This window comes from Maniola hyperantus, chromosome 15 (genome assembly GCF_902806685.2).
Source record: "Maniola hyperantus chromosome 15, iAphHyp1.2, whole genome shotgun sequence".
Lineage (NCBI taxonomy): Eukaryota > Metazoa > Arthropoda > Insecta > Lepidoptera > Nymphalidae > Maniola > Maniola hyperantus.
The window spans coordinates 7,357,884-7,383,700 of record NC_048550.1 but is presented as its reverse complement, the minus strand read 5'-3'; the positions used below and the strand labels follow the sequence as shown (position 1 = coordinate 7,383,700).

General features: G+C 36.9%; 1 protein-coding gene across 1 annotated transcript in view; it reads right to left on the bottom strand.

The window, feature by feature from the left end:
- Positions 1-582: 582 nt before the first annotated feature.
- The window catches only part of LOC117989119 (transducin beta-like protein 2), a 121,455-nt gene continuing 96,220 nt past the window's right edge, over positions 583-25,817 (bottom strand). Inside the window, exons 4-6 of the mRNA XM_034976425.2 lie at positions 18,165-18,537; positions 10,594-10,779; positions 583-4,283 (exon numbers count right to left, since the gene is read on the bottom strand). Of these exons, the coding sequence (XP_034832316.1) occupies positions 4,069-4,283; positions 10,594-10,779; positions 18,165-18,537 (774 nt within the window). The 3' untranslated portion in view covers positions 583-4,068. The remainder of the gene's footprint in view (positions 4,284-10,593; positions 10,780-18,164; positions 18,538-25,817) is intronic.

Below are 25,817 nucleotides of genomic sequence, written 5' to 3'. Positions count from 1 at the left end.
CATTCACTCTTGTCGAACGCAACCACATCTGATGGGTAAATGCGAAGGGTAAATGATGACGCATTCTGACTCCCTAAGATGCGTGCTTACCTAGATAATGCGCATTCACTCTTGTAGAACGCGGTCACATCTAATGGGTAAAATAATGACGCAGTCTAACTTAGTAAGCGTTCTTACCTAAAAGATGCATTCAATCTCGTCGAACGAGGTAATTACATCTGCGGGGTGATTCGCTAACTCTGTGATCACTGAATGAAAGCCCCCAAGCTCATATGGCATTTGTTGGCTCTGCATTGCTGCTTCCCTGAGCGATATAAAGGATATAAAGTAGTATTTCGTAGACGTAGATGTATTAAAAATAAGTGTCGATTGAGCTTGATTGCTTACATTCAGTGATGATCACTGAGTTAGTGAATCGCCCCGCAGATGGGTAAATGACGCATCCTAATTCCTAAGGTAAAGCGAGCGTCCCCGCTCATGAGCAGTTTACCAGATTCGCAACTGGTAAACTGCACATGAGCGAAAGCGTCCTTGTCTAGAAAATGTGTCCCCAAATGGTCGGCTAGGCAAAAAGAAAACACATTGTTAAAAAATAAATGCACTTTTATTTAATGAAAGGTATTCCACGTTCATAATCGTTTTTGTGTAAAAATCTAGGAATTGATTTAAAGTCATTTCTGATTTAAGTAATTCAATAAACAATATGTTCATTTTACGTTTACGGCTATTTCCTAAAGAAATTGCATAATAAAGAATTTCCTAAATTATTATAATTCACTTTTTGTTTGTAATTTATACATAGGTATAGTCAACTACAGGAACCACAATAACTTATACAGGAACTACTTAGATAGTTCAATTATCATGCATTTAAATTAATAACAATAATAAGGTTTTAAGTTGAAAGAAATCGACAATAAATGTATAAAGCAGCCTTTCACCCAAGGATCTGCATAGAAAGTGAATAGCCCAGAGCCAAGATTGTCTATGAAATGGGTTGATCCTATTGACAAACAAGTACCTTCTACGTATGCTCGCACATCCTTGGTGCTGAAAAAGATTGCCTAAAAGACCAGTGGCTCGATTGCGGTAGAATGACAGCTACAATGTCACGATCGCAATCACCTCTGATTGGTTGATGGTCGCTCACTATTGGCTACAATGTATTGTTGCAACAAGTTTTTTTTTTTTTTTTTTATTCATTATAGGTGTACGCTTGACCACAGTCACACCTGATGGGAAGTGATGATGTGGCCTAAGATGGGACGCGTTTACCTAGAAGATGCCTATTCACTCTTGTTTTAAAGATACCCGGGTTGTAATTGGTAGGAAACAGGAGAGAATACCATAAATTCAGCCAATCGCAACGATTGCGATTGTAATAATGATTGATGCAGTTTTCCCGCAATCCAGCAGCAGTTTTACTTTACACCATAGTTTTTCATAGGTACTTGCACCAGCAAATAGGTAGGTATATACTTTTCAAATCCAGATAGTTACATAATTACTTACCAATAATTATAATTTAGAATATAATTAGTAGGTATCTTATCAACTCACGACTTAAGAAAAATGCTATAATTATCCAGTCTTTAGTTAATTTGCCTAATTTAATTAACCTGAGAAATAACAACAAAGCCGCTCCAAAGAAACATTACACCTAAATTGATTCATCGAAAACTCTAAAGCGTAATGGATAGTGTGTGTTATAAGTTCTTATCATGAATCTATTAAATCTATTGTTACAGTGTTTCTAATACCTATTTGAAGCAAATACCTAACATCTTGAGCAAGACCTCTCGCTTTCGATAGCGATAAATAGGTGTTTGTTTCAAATAGGTATTAGACGAGGAGCGCTCGATCCACATTCGTACATACATTCGTGATTCTTACCAAAAGGGACAAGGTTCTTAACCTAGACTAAGACCATACGATACGTATCCGGTGCGTTGCGGCGTCGCACCGCTGTGGATTTCGGTATTGGATGCCTCACGGGCACTGTGTTGCCGCTCCGGCAGAAAGTATGGAGTTACAACGCACCACCCAACCCCGCCTCGTCTTTCTGATCAAGTCCGTTTAGCGTGCGGTGCGGCGCCACACGACGTCGTGAGGCATGGTACGGCGATTTCTATGTAGGATGACCCAGCGGCACCGCTCAAGCGCCGCACCGCCAACGCAACGCATCGTGTGGCTTCACTCTTAGGGAACATAGCAGACTACTCTTTGCCGTGACGCCGCTCTTCTGCGCTCTGATTCTAACGCTTTGCATTAGCATTTATTATTTTTACAATACATATATTTATAGAAGCTATACCTACCTTGATTCATGTACGTATTTTTGGACCAACATTAACAAGTATTAAAATTGATATAAGAATGATAATATTGAATAATATTGAGATATTAATTATTAAAATTGTATATGGTAACTTGGTACCTGATTATACATCGAATTAAAACATACCTAGTTAGTTTTAATGTGTTTTTAATAAGTATATTTTTTAAATCGTAGAATTTTGAGCAGACCTCGTGATCCATATGTAACACAAAATTGTTATTATACTTATAAATACCTATTTTTATGTATAATATAATCGGCAGCCTCACTTGTTAGCTGATAATTATTCGTTTTTAGGGTTCCTTACCTCAAAAGGAAAAACGGAACCCTTATAGGATCACTTTGTTGTCTGTCTGTCTGTCTTTCAAGAAACCTACAGGGTACTTCCCGTTGACCTAGAATCATGAAATTTGGCAGGTAGGTAGATCTTATAGCTGACATTTGGGGAAAAATCTGAAAACCGTGAATTTAGGGTTAGATCACACAAAAAAAAATTAAATTGTGGTCATGAACTAATAATTAGTATTTTCAACTTTCTATGTGAGTGACTATATCAAGTGGGGTATCATATGAAAGGTCTTCACCTGTACATTCTAAAACAGATTTTTATTTATTTTTATGCATCATAGTTTTTTAATTATCGTGCAAAATGTCGAAAAAATAGGACTGTAGTACCCTCATTGCACGAGCCTGACTCCCACTTGGCCGGTGTTTTTAAAATGTGCAGACATAAGGCTCTAGGGATGTATATGGCACACGTAGGAAAGGTACCTAAGCACGTTGACAATGCACATATTATTATTATGTAGTTTAGAATTTATAGTTTACACATAATTTTATTGTATGACTAAAATAATATATAAAAATAAATGCAATTGACAATCTTATACAGTTTATAATATTATAGGTAGACATTTCTACAATAGGTCAGTTCGACATTCTATCTAATGTAATATTTTACATCCAGGAGATACTTATTTCACTTAATTACAAGGACAATTGTGGTCTTCCATTCAGTTTCTATAGGCATAAACTGTTTGTGATTTGGCGATATTTTTTGGTTATTCTTACAAATTCCGAAGTCGTCTACTTTTAATGTACCTACCTATAATTTGTACAATACTTAATTTTTAAAAAACATAGAAAATAAAAGAAACAGAACAAAAACAGGATTTTAAAAAAACTGGGAAAAGCTAGCTCATAATTTTCTCACATAAAAAGAATGTCGTCGATGTTTTGTATATTTAATAATATTTTGTTTTAATTATTTTGCAATAAGTACAAAACATCGACAATCGATATACTTACCTATACTTATTAAGTTTAAATTTCACTGAAAAGTGAATAAAACGTAAAACGGCCAAGTTTGAAATCCAAATTTCTATACCTTTTAACGAAAGGTACACAACAACGTGTTCTTATTTTGTATTGTGCTTGCAAAACATAGAGGCATATTAAAGTTTTGAAAAAAAAGTTTTTTTTGTTCCTAAATATGAAAAAGTTATATGAAAGAATTACGGGGGTAGGTATGTATGATGAATTATTTTTACCTCTTATTCACCTTTAATGAAACCACTAAGGGCGGTTACGCACTCATCCGATCCGAGTCCGTAAAAATACGTTCCGAAGTAGTCATAGAACTATTTGTATGGTAGCTTATGACATATTTTCATATCCGTATTTTCACGGATTTCGTCGGATCGGATGAGTGCGTGATCGCTTTGACTGTCTCACTTTCCGAACTTTGCTAACGTTGCCTTACAGTCTTTAATGGTGTCTTTGAGTCGCTCAACAGTGGCAGAGGTCTGCTTGGTGTTCAACAGTCGGGTGCAGCTGTTGATAGTCGTGAAGTACCCGCATACATTGTGCAGGACACGTACGGCTTTCTCGCCGCACACGAAGAGATACTTGCCGGCTGGGTCGAAGCACATCTGATTTATGCCATCTGAAAAAGGGTTTTTAATGTCAGCTGGCTTAGCATACAATCAGTTGTTGTATGTATTATATGTTTAGGAATACCTAAAATATAACATACCTACTAGAGAATGCCCGCGACTTCGTCCGCGTGGATTTAGGTTTTAAAAAATCCCGTGGGAACTCTTGTTAATTTTACGGAATAAAAGAAGCCTATAACCTTCCCCGGAATGCAAGCTATAAAGATGGGCGTTATTGGCTATTTCTGGCAACGGTTAATCAACAGTTATTTAGTTTCAATACCAATATTGATAACCGTTGCCGAATATCGGTATCAGAGTTGTGTTTCAACTAATTTAATATGCTCAACGCGCAGCGGTTTCCGTAGTAGTAACTAAGCTAGCTGCCGTATCAATACCGTCTGTATAGCTAGCGCGCGCATATTCACTAAAATAAAACCAATTTTACTTTCATGAATATCGTGAAGTAATCACAACCTTAAGTTCATAGCAGCAAAGTTTAATTATAATGATCATTGACATAGGTCAAACTATAGTGGACGCCTGCACGAATAGTTTGACACAATCCAGTTAACCAAAAACATTTCACGAAGATTGATAAACCAAAGAGGACCTTATCTCTACTACTCTAAGGCTAACTGTATTAAAATTGATAGATCAAAGTGTAATGGACAAGTACTTGTACAGTTAAGCCTTAGCTTAATAGAGATAAGGTTGGCTTTGGTTTATCAAGTTCTTAGTTACTAAGCCGGTAGCCAATAACCGCTCCTTCTCAGCTTTCAGTGAAAAAAAGAAAGAGAAGGCATAATTATTGCGTTTCTAGTTACCAAAAAACCAAACAATGCATTGTCAGTTGCCAGTTGGCAGCGTTGCGTTGTCAGGTGGTTCGTCATAGATGTTAGCTGATAACCGTTGTTAGCTACGACAATAACGCTATGGTACGCTATAGGCACGGCAGCGGTTTTCAGTTAAGTTAAGCTATAGCGGACACATGTCTAGCAAGCTATCTTTGTACCAAATTTCGTCAAAATCGGTTAAACGGTTGAGCTGTGAAAAGCTAGCAGACAGACAGACAGACACACTTTCGCATTTATAATATTAGAATGGATTAACATGTTAAAAATATTAATAGTCGAAACGCACGAGTGGCGAGATGCGGGTCAAATAGCTGCCTCAATGCATCACAATTTATATGGCGTAGGTTTAGATATGGGTGCACGCACACGCCGCAATTTTGGCCTACAATTGTGTATGAAAAATCATATACAATCAATAAAACTGCCCGCGCACGACCTTAATTAGGCAATCATGAAAATAAAATAGCAATCCTATTTTTCTTGTCTTGTCTAGTAAAATTTCTAAAGGCCTGTCTTAATCTATATATTCAAAAATTAAATTGCCACTCTGCCGAACCAATGTGTCAACTATTGACTATTGTGACTATCGCCAGAGGAACTAGAGTGAGGGAACTCTCAGTTTGATCGTGAATTGACGATATTTTGTCAAATGTAGGTAGACGTCGAAGCCTCGGACGTTTTGTTACAAGTTCCATAATAGCCAGAACGTTCTTTCGGTGGATTTTTTGAAAGAACCCAAGAATCGAATTATGTATATTTAATATATATATTATAAAACTTAGAAGATAAAGTTGGAAATTGTATGGTACTTATGGTATTGGAAATGGTACATACGTTTCAGTTAAAATAAGATTATGTAGGTAAATAAGGTATATAGAGCCTATTACATTTTGCTAAAGAATCGTTATTATCTATTTAATAGGATTGAAAGTTCATAAAACTTAAACTCGACTCCGCGTAGACAGTTTAATCAGATTACATCACTTTAAATCGATCACAGGGCATTGCATTACTTATGCACTTTACTACGATCTACACAAATCCATATTGATAGAATACTTAGCACGCAACGGCTAACTGTAACAGTGGCCCCGATTCTCTAGTCTCTCTCTAAACTAAATTTAGAGTATCTGCATCCTTTTCTTTTTACTAATGCAAAAAAAGGAACATGACTTTCACATTTAAAGACTCTAAATTTTAGTGCACAATACAAATTTAAACAGTAGGTTCGCGAGTGCGTGCTAAAAACACGGGTTTTACCATCTAAAAATTAAATTTAGAAATGTCAAACTGCTTCTGTCCTTTTCATATTACAATAGTAAGAAGAGGGTGCGAATACTCTAAAATTAGTTTGTGCTTAGAATCGGTGCCAATGACAATTTAAATTTGCGATCAAAAATCCCTCTTGCTCTGAGCTTTCCCAGCTTTCACCTGTAAGTAGGCTGCTTCAAAAATTGTAAGCGAGCGACCTAATTTCGATTGAGTGTTTTGACGAGTCAATCAGGATTAGCGTCAACTTCCCTGGTGCAAAAGTGGGAGGTCCCAGGTTCTATTCCCGGTAGGGGCAGTTTGAGAATTTATACTTATTTTCTAAAGGGTCTTTGGTCTGGTCGGGTAGAGGCTACGGCTGTGGCTAGTTACCACCCTACTAGCAAAGCCGTATTGCTAAGCGATTTAGCGTTTCGGTGCGACGCGGCGTAGAAAACGACCAGGGGTATTGGGATTTAATGAAATTGTCATACCCCTTCCAGGTTAGCCCGCTACCATCTTAGACTGTATCTTCACTTACCACCAGGTGAGATCGCAGTCAATGGCTAATTTGTATAGGAATAAAAAATGAAAATAAATTTAACTGGAGTTTTAGGTAAATAAAAACCTCCAGTTCCTGTTAGCCCTATACGACATGTTCTGCGAGTGCCAGCCAATATCTACGGCAAGGTTCCTTGATAATGTGCAGCGACACTCATCAGCAAGCTGGCCAACACTGGCCGTAATCGATCAATATATGACAAGTGGCGTTGTAAACCTTTGCCAAACCTGTTGCCATCTTAAACACGTATCTCAAAACGGTTACGCTTGTAAAGACGGAAATCGAGATGTATGAAAATATATCGGAATAGACTATCGATACTCGTACGAAATGAAGCCACATCACATCGCATGTGATATCGCGCCTCAAACATAGGCCTCAACGTCATTGAAAATAGACGATCAATAAAAGCTCTTAGTAATTTATAGCTTTCAGTATGTGAGGCTACGACGGACATAAATAGAAACCTATTACATAAATAGAAATATTATATTACGTGTAGTTACCATCCAACTAACAAAAGTAAAATTATTAAACTTTTAGGTTTTACTTTATTTAGAACTTTTATAGAACAAATATTCAATATAATGTATTTTATTAGGTACTTATAAGAATGTGTGAAGATGCGTAGCGAGAGATATCTGTAAAGGCTCAAATAGCTTCATTTTTATAGTTCACTAGATAATGCACGCGACTTCATCCGCACGGATTTAGGTTTTTAAAAATCCCGTGGCAACTCTTTTTAATTTTACGGAACAAGAGTATAAGCCTTCCCCGGAATGCAAGCTATCTCTGTTCCAAATTTCGTCAAAATCGGTTGAACGGATGGACCGTGAAAGGCTTGCAGACAGACCGACAGACAGACAGACACACTTTTGCATTTATATTAGTATTTCATTTGAATTAATGAATTAATGAGCTTAAGGTAAGAAAATCAAATCATCATATTAGTGGGTTTTATACCCTTCCGATACATCATCTCACATCCGTGATAGAAAGGCAGCTAAGTATAGTCCTAAACTCCTGTGTCCTGTGAACTATATCCATTTATTCATAAAACTATTCAATTATGCTTGCGTTTCACGTCACGTCTGTGAATTTAAATTGCTAAGATGACCCATCGACGCTGATAAAATCCTTTTGTCTGCGACGACTTTTTGATATGAATCAAATCGATTATTCCGTAGTAGGTACAAGTGTTTTGGAATGAAATGTTTTTTATTATTATCAGCTCAATGACCAACAGGAAATAGACTTTCTTTCAACATTGTCAGACAATATAGTTTAACAAAAAGATAACATGAAATGAAAATAATTTCATTGTTTCTTGTATTGTGTTCCGCCCCACCCAGTAATAGGCTACTTGACAATTTTTTTAAGTTGGTCTTAAATGGTTAATATTTGTCCTTAAATGGTTAGTATAACCACAGGGTTATACTGTTGTTTACAAATGCATGACGTCAGAGCACAGATAATCTATCGGCCAAACATGGCCGACAGTGTTTTCACCTGTCTAAGAAAAATATTTTTTTAAATTAAAGTTTTACGGTTTTTAGGGCGCAAAAAAATATAGTGTTAATTTTTTTGATATAATAGGACAAATATTAACCATTTAAGACCAACTTAAAAAAATTGTCAAGTAGCCTATTGTTGAGAGCACTGCACTCTAAATAATTAATTGTAGACGAGTATCTGAGACACCCAATCTAGGTAGGTCCAATGCCGAGCAGGTTTTCCGCTGACTCCAAGTCGGCTGGGCAGCGTTCGGGAAGCTTTGAGATATCTTCTCGTCCGAAGTTCCTCAGTGCTTGAAGATCAAAGTCTTCGAACAGAAACTATAGTATGCGACAGGTCGAGATAGCAATCGGGGAGGGAACACAGCCCCCATGCTAACCAGGTGCGGGCGAGCGCGGGTGACGTGCGGGTGTGCGGGGCATCCCCCCGCCTACACGGACCTAAGTCTATCGATATTATTTTTAATCCTGAACAAAAGTTAGCAAGAATGGGCTTTGTTGGCAATTCCTTAATTAAAAACGGTTCTTTAAACTTGCAACGTGGTATCGCCTATAAATCCATACCTTCCGAATACGCGATTTCTGCCCTGCGTCACAGCAAATCTATCTACGTAACAAAAAATCCGCAAATAAGAGCTTATAAACGGTACGTTTTAGTAACCATCCGACTCTTCGCAACAGAATAAACAAAGATCAATTAATAGGTATCTAATAATAATTAAACCTACGCGACCCAAGATGCAAATTTCCCGGATGTAGTCAACTTGGTGTTGACGATTTTCTTTGTTATTTACGATGCACTTCGCGCGTCGTTACAGTTTTTCGCGATTACCATAGAGCGAAGGTTGCCCCTTGGGTTGCAAGTTGGATTAAGACCTGGTTATATACAACCCGCGACAGCAACTACTTGTAGCAACGCGACAGAAACTCAAACTAAATGCGTGCCTGCAAAAAAGAGTTTCTTGTTTCTTGCATCGCATCATGAGTCATGACAGAATACAAAACATGGATACAAAGAACTTTTTTCTTATTGCCAGAGAGGGTTGCGCAAGAAGTCAACCATCTTTGAAGTCTTAGTATGGAGTACGCGTTTCCTTTTACTCTTGTCTTGAAGCTATATTATGAAGGAGCTATGAAGTCAATAATTCAGTAGCGATGGAATATGTCATGTGGCAGCTCGTTACACTGGACGCGTGGCTGCACAATACGCAGTGTGAAGTGCTTTGAGATTAGTTTCATGAATACATTATACTACTATCACCTATAGACGCCTAATAGCCGGACACCCCCGATCGCTAAGCTTAGGTTGCTTAGCATAAAAGTCGGCCCACGCCCGTTCGGTACTCTCATTCCGCACATTGTCTTGTTTACATGACTTTTGAGCCCACCAATCACAACAAAGCATTCTCACCTGTCCCCCGCCAACCTTTTATGCTATTGTTTTCATGCAAAATCTTGTATATGCGTACTCTTGTTGTTGAATTCTCTGTAAAGCTTCTAGGAGTCACGCCACTACGGGCGGTCACTTGTTCAGTGTGACCATTCATGCTGATTCACGTCACGCGTTGTGTCTGACCAGAGGTTTAGCGCGGCCACGGGTCACGACGTGATCCAGGATCCGTCTCGTTTCGTGATTCCGTGTTCAGTTTGTTTTTATTGAGGAGGTTGTTAGGCTCGATGCACACAGATGCAGTCTTTTTTTGCGATCGCAATTTGTGAGGTTAACCTGGCAATTAGATTTTTTTTTGCGTTTTTCTAACCAGACTAAGATAATTATTTCTTAAGATATCTGAGTATCCAAACTGAGATCCTTTTGTAAGATATGAAGACCTCATACATCAAGCGTCAATATAGCACTTATTCGATCTGTGTGGTAAAACTACAATAAATACTACAAACTCCTATAAATCGCTGGTAAAGGTCTAGTTTCCTCAAATATATGAATGGCGTTACTACAACGTCGTCTATTGCAACAATATGGTGTGATATTCTAGAGACCGTTTTTCACACCGTAAAATTAGCCTGTGTTGAAAACGCTCCCTTTCTGGGTGCCGACTGCCTGATAATCGCTATCTGACGGAACAGCCTTCTTAAGAAACAAGAACTTTATGAGCTGGTATAATATTAAAGAGAAACAAACCTGTAAAAACATTTTCAACTGTATCATACAGTTCCCCAGTGTAAGTGTCGTAGAACTCCACGTCGTTGTTGCAGGACACTGCCAGCACTTCAGCATTGGGCGACAGCGCGATCCGCGGCGGCCGCGCCGTCCGTGTGTACTTGCCCGACTCTAGGATGTGGGGGGACTCGCCGCGGGCGTACTCGACTGAAACATACATTTAACTCAGTTAAAAATAGTTCATCCATTAAGTGATATAAATAGCTCAGTTCACTCATTAATAAAAATAGATGTGTCTTATTATACTACTAATTCAACATTGTGACCGATTCAGATTTATTTATATTTTATATTATTTATGTATACGCATATTGGTGCGATGTATTTTAAAATAAATAAAATTATATCTTTCATTAAAAAATGTATGGAACGGGTATTCCGAACAAAAATCATGATCTGACACTGAAGCAAAATCGAGTTACAGCCCGCTATAATTTTTGTCGGACAGATCCGTTTAGTGCGTAGAGTCAGAGTTCTTATAAGAGGTTATATGAGGTCTATAGTTTAAGTTAAGTTTATGAACAAAAACCAGCCAAGTACGAGTCGGACTCGCGCACGAAGGGTTCCGTACCATTATCTAAAAAAACATGTTTGTTGTATGGGAGCCCCCTTAAATATTTATTTTAGTCTATTTTTAGTAGGTATTTCTTGTTATAGCGGCAACAGAAATACATCTTCTGTGTAAATTTTAACTGTCTAACTATCACGGTTCATGAGATACAGCCTGGTGACAGACGAAAAAACAGATGGACAGACAGACGGACGGACAGCGGAGTCTTAGTAATAGGGTTCCGTTTTTCCTTTTGGGTACGGAACCCTAAAAATGACGTTGATAAAAAAGACGTTAGGTACGTCACAAATGGAAAAGCGGGGAAAAGGCAAAAATACTGGAAATATTTGTAACACTCATAACAATAAAATTATGCACTTGGCAATCATCATAAACACGTGTAAAATTAAAAAAACGTGTTTTCTACTAGCTGTAAATCTGAGCCATCCTGGCTTCGCCTGGAAACATTTCTGAAAATCCTCTCTTACTAAGGGGCTATACCGTATACGTTAAAGAAAAATCATAAACCTACATACACAATCTAGAGTTTCTAAAGCTGAAGGTATGTTGATATATCAGTCCGTTAGTTTATCCTTTCATACGTATAGATGAGTTGACAACAGCCTTGTCCTATATCGGCTTCACGAGCGGGAGCCGCAGCACAAAACGGAAATTGTCGAAGCCGGCAACAGCGATGCAAATAGGTTTGCATAATGCATTTATAGTCCGCGACAGGTCGAGATGGCAATCGTGGAGGGAACGTCCCGCACAACCGCACAGCCCCCGCGCTAACCCGGTGCGGGCGAGCGCAGGCGGGGCGTCCCCGCGCGTCATACCCTGATTGCCACCGGTCGCGTATCTACTATACAAGAGATTTCACTGTGTCGTTTGTATTCACAGACATTCCGGAGATAGGAAGTTGGCAGTGGTTACCCTCCCGAGCACATAAAGCTGTTGGTCCTGCGTCTGATCTCTCTCCGATCGTTTCAGATTACCGTCCCAGTGGGCTATAAAAGTAGAGAGTGCATCTGTATTTACGCACACACTTGTGCTCTATCTAAATATATAAAAGGAAAAGGTGACTGACTGACTGACTGACTGAACTATCAACACACAGCTCAAACTACTGGACGGATCGGGCTGAAATTTGGCATGCTGATAGCTGTTATGACGTAGGCATCCGCTTAGAAAGGATTTTTGAAAATTCAACCCCTAAGGGGGTGAAACAGGGGTTTGAAATTTGTGTAGTCCACGCGGACGAAGTCGCGGGCATAAGCTAATAAATCTATAAATCTACTGCGTAGTTGCTTGGTCTGTTGGTAGCTCTAATGGAAAATGTTTCAATGAGTAGCTAAGTTTTGCGAATGAGGCATTTCTATTGGTGCGTTTCAAGCATATCCCTCGTTTCACATTTACATCCCTGCCTGGTGGAAACGAAGGTATAGTTTTATTTAACAGGAATTAAGCCAATGTTGAAGAGTCTTATCATTATTTTTTGCATTTTTAAGTGTTTTAATTGCTTCTTCAGGTACCTAACAAAATACTACTGGTATGATTCAGCGCGGAAATCGCATGTACTTAGGTATGTACAACATGTCTGGTATTTGTATGTGTCTGGTATCATTACTATGTAAGTACCTACATTACCACCTTAGTTTATTTAGCTATTTTACATTTTTACATTGTAATTATGCTTATTAGGAAACCCTTCTGGTACAACTTTGTTCGTCTGTCAAGCTACTTATTTCAGTACTCAAGCTATCGCCTTGAATTTTGATTATTTTTAATGTTTTCTTGCAAATGAAAGATTAAAAACCATTTTTATTCCACTAGAACGGCCACGGAACCCAACCTTATGTGTATTTCGACCCGCACTTGACCTGTTTTTTAATTGGCATACGCTGTATATCACGGTATACATTAAACTTATTAAAATATAACTCTATATTTCTGCTGTGAATTAGTAATAAGGAAAGAAGTATCTTTTAAATTTTGTAAAGGTAAATTTAAACGTCAAATGCTCAATTTTTATGAATCACACGCAAAATTTATAAAGCTTACATAACGTAAAGGCAGCATTCATGACATGACATGATACTGACCCATAAGTCATACTGGTCTCTGCAGACTACAACAATTACGTAAAACGAATGCTTAGAAAACCCAGTCGCTCAGTTTTAATGAAATCAATCTCATTTGCGTAACGTATAATAAACATGAATATATTTCTGACCAAAACTTATTAAAAACGTAGAAAATGTAGAATTTTTTTAATACTTATTCGGTTAACAATAATAATGCAGTCTGTTTAACGGAATATTTTACGCGCTCCGAACACTGTGATATTGTTTTTCTTTAGAATTTATTTATTGAAATTAAGTAGGTAGGTAGGGGGGGTGGTAGGTACCTATTATTGAAAACAGTTTTCCCGTTATTACTTTTTATAATTATGATACCTTAGGGCCGGTTGTTTCAACAAATTTTGACGGACACGTAACCTTTAAATATGGCGCTAACGAACGTAAGAAAAGAAAAAGCGTTGATTCAGCATCTATTAGCGCTAACGTTCGTTAAAAAGTTACGTTTACGTTAACCAGTGCTGGCGCCATTGGTGATCGTCAAATCATTCGTAACTTCATACTTCTTACAAACGGAATATTTTATTTACAAATTATAATGGAATCAATTGAATTCAGTGCTTTTAATTGTAGTTTTTTTGAAGATGAAAGAGAATTTAAAAAAAAGAAAAAGTGTTTAAAATGCGAAGTAGCAATATCAATAACTATATAATTTAATATAAAATGAAATAAAAAAGGATACGGAAAAGTTAGTTAATTTTTAGGGTTAGTTTCGTAACCAGAATAACAATGACGAACAGTTTTTTGTGTAATGAAGCAACGCTCTTAAATTAACAGATGTTAAAATTCGTCTACGTCTGTTAAATTTTAACGAACGTATCTTACGAAGACCAATGGTTTGAAACAAACGGCCCTTAGAATTTAAATAATTATAATAATCATTATGTACTTAGCTTATAGTAAGTGCGTAGCGTAGGTGCTTAGTTAACTTATTTATCTATGGGTAATATAACTTAAAACACGAGCCTTGAGAAATAATACTAAAGATAACCTCATTTAGATCCGTTTGATAGTCTATTGCAGTAATTCATATAGGTACTGCGAGTAATATTAAGTGCAAAACTGTGTCTGTCTGTATGCTAGCTTTTCACAGCCCATATTTTTAACCATTTTCACGAAAATTGGTACAGAGATAGCTTGTATCTGAGGTACACATAAGCTACTTTTTATCCCGGACCTAAGACCTAATTCACGAGAAATCGCGGACATCATCTACGAGTAGTCAGTACCTTTATTATAAATTCGAAAGTGTGTTTGTTTGTTGGTTTTTTGGTTTATTGGTTTGTTGGTTTGTCCTTCAATCACGTCGCAACGGAGAAACGCATTGACGTGATTTTTTGCATGGGTATAGTCAAAGATCTGGAGAGTGACATAGGCTACGGCAGTTCCCACGGGATTTTCAAAAACCTAAATCCACGCGAACGAAGTCGCGGGCGTCATCTAGTACATAATAGTACATAAGTAGTAAAATGTCTTGCTTATTTTTTTCACAACACACATGTATGAGTCGTCATTCTTGGGGCAGGCCCGACGGCGTCAACTGACGTCAGGTCTATATAACGTAATTTATTATATCGTTATCCTGCTACGCGTCATAGAAGCTATTTATCTCAAAATCATCATCATCGTCATCATGGTCAACCCACTTACGGATCTCTTCTCAGTACGAGAAGGGTTTGGACATAGTCCACCATGCTGGCCAAGTGCGGATTGGCAGACTTCACATACCTTTGAGAACATTATGGTGAGCTCTCAGGTACGCAGGTTTTCACAGGATGTTTTCCTTCAAAAGATAAAGGGGACGATGGGACTCATTTCCTCACTATCAACTATCAAGGAAAAATTAAATAAACAGCGATTAAAATAATTATCACTCCAATGAGCGTACAAGTGTGGAGATAAAGATACACGTAGTGAGTAAACGAATATAAGGAAATAAAAATTTTAATCTAGAAATTAACCTTAATAACGTAATTAGTTACTAATTACGTTGTTTGAGGTTAATTTCTAGATAATAATTATTTTAATGAGTTTAATTACTAATTAATAATATTAAACTCATTAAAAATTGAAGGAAAAGGATGTGTTATCAAAAAGCAATAATACCCTTTTTAACCGACTTCAAAAAAAGGAGGAGGTTCTCAATTCGTCGGAATCTTTTTTTTTATATTATATGTAAGTATAGAGATAACTTTCAGGCAGGGTACCCACAGAGTGATTTTGGATGATGTAACATGTACATATTATTGGCAGAGCTAAATAAATTGCAACAACAATTTCATGGCGTGTTAGGGCCTTGCCCACCATATTATTATTATAATAATAAACTTCCAGACTGTCATAAAAATCTGCTATTTGTAAAATTTAAAACGTGTGATTTTTGACATTTTAAACAAGAAAAAATATTATACTGTAAATTAATACTTGGACGATAGTGAAAAATTTAGGTTATAATATTTCTGACTTACCTTTACCTTATTTAAGACTAATTTAAAAATATACCATCAGCTCGAAACTTCAGTCTAGTGCTGACGTCACTAGAATGGCAGCCACGCGCCTTAAGGTAGTTCAGTTCGGTGCTTTCTCCATACAAACGTAGGAGGGAAAATACAACAATATTCGATATTGTACGCACAAAACTAAGAATTATATCGATTTATCTCGTCATTATCTAGGTTTATTGATATATAAAATATTGATTTAAAAGTTACGAGGCTCAAAAGATTCCTATTTTAACACTAAATTAATGACAACTTTGGGCGTAAATAAATAAGATTAGGGATATGAAAATTCTAAAATAATTTATCATTAGACGTTGTTTATTTATTCATTACTTGAAATAACTTTACTTTGCAAACATAAATTCAGCAGTTATTTCTCAAAAATACTTTTCGCGTGATTGATTTCAGTGAAAATCATCGTGCCTCTCAACTTTCTCATAAAATGTCAAGTGAAAAGCAAACATGTAACCCACGTGCGCTGCCAATTTCGGTCGAGCGTCCTGCGTCACCTTAACAATTTGTGGACTTATAGCGTCTTTCGGACAAACTCTAGTAAGAAAATAATTTCATTCTAGCCTAACTTCATCATTTTCACTATTCAAAAGCAAAAATCTAATTTACTCGATTTTGGTAAAGTTCAATGCGCACCCGGCTTTCGCAATAAAGATATAATAGGTATTTACTAGATATACAGATTTTATGAATGAAAAAAGATCCGTCCAAAAATAACAACACTTGCCCATCGTGTGTCAATACCTTTATTGGTATTTAAGGCATTTAAGAGCAAGGATGTAACCAGTTCAGGTTGGCGCAGTTTTTTTACTGGCAAGGGTTAATGTACTCTATGTACCTGTTGCGGGCAACTGTAACTTCAAGTTCAATACAAATTCATATTATGTTTAACAATATACTGCTTTAAAATAACCTTAATTGTTATGGAATACTAAATAATTACTTTGCCAAATTGACCTTACATCAAATAAGGACCATCTACTGCTTTTTTTATTGCGCTGCGCGCTTCTTCACTTAAAGTCCATCCATCCATCATTCAGAGGCAAGCAAGAAGACATAAAAGCACTGCCTACTCCAGTTGAAACAGCTCAATGCTGACTTTTCTAGATCTGCAAAGCCAAGACGCGGTGTCTTTTGTGATGAAAATTCCGACTAATCTTTATTTACTTTAGCATAAGGCGTCCTTTAAACACGTGAGGTTAGAACAAGGGATAAAAAGCCACGTGATTAAAGGACGAACCTGTGATGGCGGCGGCACGTGGCAGGCCCAAATGCGTGTCCTTAATGATATTCAAATTTTATATTTATGCCATATAAATATATGCCAATATTTCAAAAAAAAGCCTGCTAAGTGTAAGTCAGACTCGTCCAACGAGAGTTGCAGTTTTGGACTTGAATTATCAAAATCAAATAATTCATTCAACATGGGAATCATTGTACACGTTTTGATTGTCAAATTGTGGAAATCTTACTCATAGTAAGGGTACCTGTCCAATGAAGCGTAGCGGAGCGTAGATAATAAATATGTTGAGCCGACCAATGAGAATGTCGGTAAATAGCGTGATAATTCTTCATCTGAGAAAACTCTGATTGGTCAACTATAAACATCTCCGCTCAGCTCCACTTCAGTGGACAGGTACCCTAATCCTATTTAAAAATTTCGACCCCTCATTTCGGCCCTTTTTACAACGAAAATAAAAATATATAATTACAATTCTTTAATTTGTAATAAAGTTGAGCACGTTTTATTCAAAACTTTGTAATAAGCAGTTGTGATGGACAGACAGCCGATGTCGCACAATGATGCAAAATAAAATGTAACATTATACCATCGAGTGCTGACACATAACAACTAAGCATAAGCTTAAAAACGCACACTTGTTAATTACGGCGTAGTATACCTATAAGTGATAATATTCAAATTAATCACCCGTAGACCGAGAGCCCACGTCAAAAATGCACATGAATCAAATTACACATAAACTTTTGAAAAGCTTGTTTAGAACATTAGATCGACAAAAACATGATTTGTGTCGACAAAAACAAACTTTTATGGTATTCCAAATATTGATAGAAAAAAGAACTTACATAATTACAGACACTGAATAGGTACCAATTTCCAAGAATACATTTTAACACGCTACCTCACCAAAAAAATTTTCTTCTTCTTGGTTGAGTTTCAAGTCATACGATTTAATTTGAAACATGCCTGGCGTGGCATACGCTGGCGTGACGTGAACAAGAGTTTCCAACCTAAATCATATTTTTGACGGTCGTCTCAACAACTATAAGTGTTAATATCTACTAATACTATCTATTGATACTACTTACTTCTCGTATGATAAAGCTTCCACGTGCCGTCCTTCGATATAGTGGCAATATGCGATGTGTCTACAGCAAAGGCGACGTCATATACACCGGACGTGTGCCCCGTCAGTTCATACGCTTTTGAAACCTGTTTGTACTCTCCAGTTTTTGTGAAACATACTTCCATCACTTTAACGTCCGGGGCAAAGCCTGTGGCGACTACGAATCGGCCACATGGTGATATTTTGGCCGTGTATGTACTCATGAGATAGGTATCCAAACGTTCTAATTGTTGGCCTTTAAGGTCCCAAATGATCATTTCACTGTCTGTTGAACAGGACATCAAAAATTTTCCATTGCTTGCGATGCCGAATCCAACAACGTCTTCTTTGTGAACCTGAAAGAGAACAAAACCTGAATTTTCGCTGTTTCATCTGAATTATCGTTGATATGGACTTATCGAGGTCGATGACATGTCTATGAATCTATTTAAAGATTTCCGATTTTGACTTTAATAAGACAGGGCTTTTACATAGTCAAAAGTCCACTGGTTTGGAATTCCTTTTCTATCGAGAAAAGCCAATAAAAAATCTCGGCAGTGGCTCTTTACAAAATATCGTTACGATATTTAGCTATTTGTAACGGCAGCCTAGCCTAGCTAACCTAATTTTTAGATTAAAGTCAAAACCAATCTTTTTTTAAATAATATTATCAATTTCAATTTTCTTGCGTGCGTATGCAATGCACAAATTGCGCAAAAGAAAATTTTACATGCTTGACGCTTTTCTATGAAGAGAAGGGGTTTTGCTTGGAACTTTTTAATGAAGAAGTTTTTAAGAGTACATACGTAACATGCATGATTGCATGTTTCGTTATGTATAATACAACTCATTGATAAACCAATACGTGCGACGTGAGCGTCTAATTTCCTTCAATTATTTATTTACGCACTACGCAATTGGCGATAGTAATATCAAAACAGTTTAAGACAAAAACATTCTACTAATGATGTACAGATATCAAAATGTTACGCAATTTCTAAATTAATTAAAAGAGAGAGCCAGCGCGTGCCGTACCTTCATTATTTGACAAAAGCTGAAAGTTTCTATGCGTGTTTCCCCAACACTGGGAAGAACGTTTGTTTAGATCATATTGGCTTTGGGAGATAACAGGTAATAAAGGTGTACAAAATCTTACGTCAAAGTATAAAGTCTAATATTTGTATGTATTCTTTGGAATTATATTAGAAATAACGTCATGCATTGCCAGACACTTAGTGTCGTGGCATACCCCTGCCAGACACCCTTAAACTTTTACGTAAGATTGATTAGACCTTTACTACATATTATCTCCCAAAGCCATTACGATTCAAAGAAATGTTTCTCCCAGTGTCGGGGGCAATACGTAGAGAAACTAGCTATAATAAAATAACAAATGTCTGGCACGCGCTGGCTCTTAGTTGATAAGTAAAATGCGCGTCATTTCAAAAACACATCTAAGTAAACAAACGTCGCGGTGACGTCTCCACCTCACCACGGATTAATCGAGATCTGGGGCTAATGCACTGGAGAAAAACAAAATACTTGAGCAGATCAACCGCCGAGGCGCCGAATAAAATAATTCTTAGTCCCAGGGACGACCGTTAGAATGGCAATAGAGCTACATCGTAAAAATATCTTTTACTTGATTAACGACTGAATTTTAAAACGTAATTTAATCCTATAGAATATAACGTTCCAAAGGATAGTAAGAGACTGTTTTTTGTGTTGTGGACAAAATTTCAAAAAACATCCTAATCATAATACCTACTACTAATATTATTAATTAAATGAAAAATTTTGGATGTTTGGATGTTTGTTACTCCTTCACGCCGCAAGCACTGAACTGATTTGGCTGAAATTTCGAATGGAGATAGCTTACACCCTGAGTTAACATAGGCTATATGTTATCCCGGAAAATCAAAGGGTTCCCACGGGATATTTAAAGATCTAAATCCACACGGGCTAAAATGCGGGCATCACTCGGCACTCCATAAGCACTAAGAGACGACTGTCTTCGGTCAACAGTCTAATTTCGAACAAAACCTTTCATCATTGATAAAAACTGGTGGTTTAGGTTGTCATGAGCATAACTCACAATAGTCTACATAGTCTACATACCTAAGTATAGTACGCGACAGGTCCAGATGGCAATCAGGGTATGAGGCACGGGGGACTCCCCGCACACCCGTACGTCATCCGCACTATCCCGCACCGGGTTAGTGCGGGGGCTGTGCGTGTATGCGGGGCGTCTCCATCCCGATTGCCATCTCGACCTGTCGCGTACTATAGGTACAGCTTGTAATATGACACGTGTATACAATGGGACAGTTAGCGTTCTAGTTTATTTTCATGTCGTTACGATTAGCCAGCGAGTTAAGGCATCGTGTATTCTGATGTTAATCACAATAATTGTGTTACTCTTTGTTAAAATATTTATTTAAAAAGATTTTAATATATTGCAAAGATACAAGTACCAAGATAATTTAATTGATGACTGTCAAATAAAATTATAATTATTACAACTTTTCATCCTGGTATGACTGAGATTTTGTGTGTACGAATTCAATCAGGATTTTTACAGTCGTCTCTTATACTAAATGTCCCATTGCAAGGAACTACAAGGACAATAGGTAAATGAGCCCAATAAATTCAAATCGGCCATAGAGAGATAAACATGGTAATTAACTTTAAAATATGTTACGTTTGCAACGGCCTTTGAAAAATTGAAAATACATTGTTTTGTACAATGACATAATTGTTCTTACTGGATTTTGGTCTTTATTTTTGTTTTCAATCTATTCATAAAATTACTGAAAATTTTTACCTAGTCAAAAAAGTACAAGTAAAACTGCTCTTTAAAACCAATTTACTATCCGTTTTAATTCATCTTTAACAATACTTATGACTACCCATATTATAAATGCGAAAGTGTGTTTGTTTGTTGTTTTATTGGTTTGTTGGTTTGTCATTCAATCACGTCACAATGGAGCAACGGATCGGCGTGATTTTTTGCATAGATATAGTTAAAGACTTGAAGACATAGGCTACTTTTATCCCGGAAATTTAAAGAGTTCCAACGGGATTTTAAAAAACTAAATCCACGCAGAAGTCACGGGCATCAACTAGTAATTTATATTTATTCAAAATCTATAAAAAGGAAAAGCTGACTGACTAACTGATTGACTGACTGACTGACTGATCTATCAACGCACAGCTCAAACTACTGGGCGGATCGGGCTGAAATTTCAGCTCGACCTATACGTACCGACCTTTGACGTAGACATCCGCTAAGAATGGATTTTTGAAAATTCAACCCCTAGGGGGGGTTATGGGTTTGAAATTTATGTAGTCTATGCGGACGAAGTCGCGAGCATAAGCTAGAAAAAACATAAAAATCATGTTACAGCATAAAAGATATAATTATATTATCTGCTCATTTAAAAAGTTCACAACATGCGACAATATGCGACATGATGTTTTATGTAGGCACGCTCTCGAGGAAATATTATGACGGTCGAACCTTCCTGTAGCTAAAAATATATGCTCGAGGCTGCGCGTGCGACGATCCGAGTATATACGAGTATCAACACAATACAAGGTATGGTTGGAAGCGCCATTGTTCCCGAGGAAGGTCGTGCGGCTGATAACGAGTATAATGGCTGCCTGACGGCTTGTCGGCTTGACGACTCTTCACTCCAAAGCGGGCTCCGGGCTCAATATGACAAAATATTGCAATTCAAATTCAAACCGTCCAACCGCAAAACAATTTACAGTACGCGGCCGAAAGTAATGTACATCGAAGGCGATAGCAAATTTGTAGAGCGTCGTCACTGTCGTTAAGACCGACAAAACATCATATAGGTATGAGTTACAGAGACAACGCTCTACAAAGCTGAAATGTCATTCTAAAGGCCGATGTTCTTTACTTTCGGCCGCGTACTGTACATATTTTTTTTTAAATTATATCTATCACTAAAGAATTCCCATCCGTCCATGTTTCAAAATTTTTTCTTATTTATCATCAGGTATTATCATTTTGAAAAGAGCAACTGACGAGTTTTTGCTGATTCTTCTTGATATGAAGGGCATTCTGAGCCAGTGGAAATTAGATCTGTATCGTTTTAACTCTGTCACCGCTTCATAGATTTCATCTTAAATCGGAGCAACGCTTTATAGATTTCAGGCTGTCTCATAGGCAGGTAATATATTAATAGAATCGCGCAGATGTCGTGAGAATCTACCATAAAATGTTCGGTAAAACGTCACGATCCCGTTGATTTGTAAGGGAATAAGAGATATATCAAAAAGTACTATGTTTAATATTATGAGCAAAAGTGGAACCTGGAAACATTCATATTATCGCAGGATGGAGCTCCTTTTTTGTTTGGAGCAAGTCTTCGAAATGTTTAATGGATTCCGAAGACCTTGTAGATGTTTTAGGGTTCCGTAATTCCGTACCAAAATGGTGAAAAGGTACTTTTATAGTGCTACTAAGTCTGTCTGTCCGTCTGACACACCCGCTTATTTCAGTTATTACTAATGCTATTGACTTGTTGGAATAGTATTGAATAATGCTTGCCAAACTTTATTAAGGTTAAAACTTTGGCCTCCTGATCGGGGGATCCGGGGATCGAATACGGGCATGCACCTCTAACATTTCGTAGTCTAGCAATATGTGCGATTTAAGCAATAATTTAAAGCGCTTTTAAAACGGTTTTGCGGTCCCAAATAAAAGGGAATTATTTTTAAGATGGTACAATATTCAACCAAACATGTTTATGTTTTTCTTTCCAAGCTACAGATCCCTCGGTAGGCGAGTATAACTCGCACATGGCCAATTTTGTATACGTTTATTTTTGTTTCAAAGACTGCGGTTGGTCATTTTTTCATTCCCTTGGCAATAATAACACATGACTTATTATTTAGAGCCGTTCGTCTAATTTAATTACAGATTTGAATTTATAATCACGCTTTAGAATGCACTGAACTATTAGATCTCGTATAAATTTATTTTGATGGTGTTGATTTCATCATCATCCTCATGATATTGAATTATAAGTCCAATAATTTTATAAAGCCTATATTTTTTTTCAATAATTTCCACGCGGGAAAAATCGCACACAGAACTAGTTCAAAATAAATTGAATATCTTATAGAGCAATCTTATATTATCTCATCATGCAAGATATAGTTTCGTAAATAAAAATTCATACAAATCAGTTTGACTGATGGGCCGTGAAAGGCTAGCAGACAGACAGACAGAGACACTTTCGCATTTATAATATGAGTATGGATAGTATGGATAATCCATCCATACCTACTTACCTCTTGACGTCTTGCATGATGGTGAACAATAAGAATAGCTAGTAGACGTATTGGCAGCTAGATCGATGATTAATTTTACATAATAGTAGATAAAGTTGAAATCAATAGTATGTTCAGCTAATAAGTAATATCGCATTGCACTATGTTAAAATTTAGGCTGTTACCATACAAAATGTATCAGATACAACGCTAAGTCGGTTGTACTAATAAAACATTGTATGCAAAAATAGCTACACCTCTTATCATTTATGGTTTAGCAATTAAGGGCGATTGTAAAGTTATCTAAATCAATGTATCTAGTATATTTAGGTTACATATTGCTTTGTTTTGTTATAAACTAGTGCGTTTATAATAGCACCACTACTACTGCTCTAAAAATCGTGACCTAGATGAAACTAATAGATGTAACTCAATAATAATATACCCAATACCTTATGTATTAAAACAAGTGTTTTTGTAACAATAGATTAAATAAGGTCATTTAGGTAAAGGCATGGTCTATACGTCTAGCTAGTTTCTACTTATATTATACCAAAAGTAAATAAGACTAACGACCGCCCGCGGCTTCGCTCGACCAAAATATATTCCATTTATTTTCTATCCCGTGGGAAATTCGAAAAATTTGGCCTCATTCTTTATCTACATTTTCGTTTATCGACGTTTTCTAGACCCAAAGGTTTGGGCTGAGTGGTTGAGAGTCAGTGAGTCAAGACTTTTTATATACATTCAGATAGAGAAGCTGGATAAATAAAATTCAAAAGTCAAAAGCAAAAAAATATCCAAGTCTTCTCAACTCTCAATAACTTCGTTACGTCGAGTCGCTGCATTCGTGGTAAAGATGATGATTAATTATTATTTTGTCGACGTATTCGATTTTCAGTTCTCGATGAATATCGTCGGCCGTCTTGCCGAAGCCAAAGCTACTTGCAGTCACGTCGTTCCTATTGCGCATAGAATGAAAAACGTTGTACTTTGCAGTACTAGCCGCTCGGAGATTAGCAAAAACGCCTTTATCAAGATAGCTGACGCTTAGCAACCATTTTAAATGAACCAACGCCGATTAAAAAAGTACCTGCAAAAAGAAGAGAACAATGGTTCAACCGCTGTTGCTACGTAATGAGTTGGTGCCTACTTTTTGACTAGATTTACTAATACCTAATACTGCAATTTGTAATACTTTTTTCAGTGTGGAAGCATATACTTTTAACATGCAATGCTAAAGCAGTAGGTATGATTCGGGTCTTAGAAAATACTAGAATTTTACATAATAATTACTTATTATACTCTGATGTGCAGTGCAGTGCAGTGACATCCGGTATGACCAGCCCCCCAATTGTGTAAGAATAGCCATTTCATGGCTATCGCAATCGTCAAGAAATTCTGCCCTTTGATTGGTTGATTCGCTGTTTACATTTTTTCACAGCCAATCAAAGGGCAGAATTCTTGACGATTGCGATAGCCATGAAATGGTTATCCTTACACAATTGGGGGGCAGGTCCCACGTCTAGCTGGAATGGGGTGTAGTTTAAGACAGGCGGCTCAGTCTATTGAAAGCAATATAACATTTAATACTTCTTACTTCATTATTTATATATTACTAGCTTAAGCTCGCGACTTCGTCCGCGTGAACTACACAAATTTAAAACCCCTATTTCACCCCCATAGGGGTTGGATTTTCAAAAATCCTTTCTGAGCGGATGCCTACGTGTAATAGGTATCTGCATGCCAAATTTCAGCCCGATCCGTCCAGTAGTTTGAGCTGTGCGTTGATAGATCAGTCAGTCAGTCACCTTTTCCTTTTATTATTTAGTTTTATCAGGTGAGATCACAATGAAACAACAAACCTATGCTACAGCATTTGTAGAGAAGTGATATAAAAACACGTAGCGACCATCTCTACTCATACAATAACGTTTCATATGCAATTCAATTTGACATGAAATACATCAATATCGAGTTTAATCTACTGTTATTTCTTGTATACCATTGTGTTCGCATCGAAAAAAGCCTAACGCGGTTTTGTTCAAACAATCATGGGAAGCATTGCGTTCGAGACAATCTTGAAAGTAGCGTATCTACTGTTAGCGAAATCACGAAAACAATCATTTTTATATGTTTTCACACGTCAAATCATTCAGCGTTTTATTATACTTATCGCTTTTTTGTTCATGCGTAGAGGCGTAACTGAAAAGAAAATCGCTTACTCGCACACTTAATTATAAAATAAAGAAAATAAGATGGCCTATCTACAGGCTTACTTTTATTAATCCATATTTGATACAAATATTTATATGTTCTGTACTTACATAAA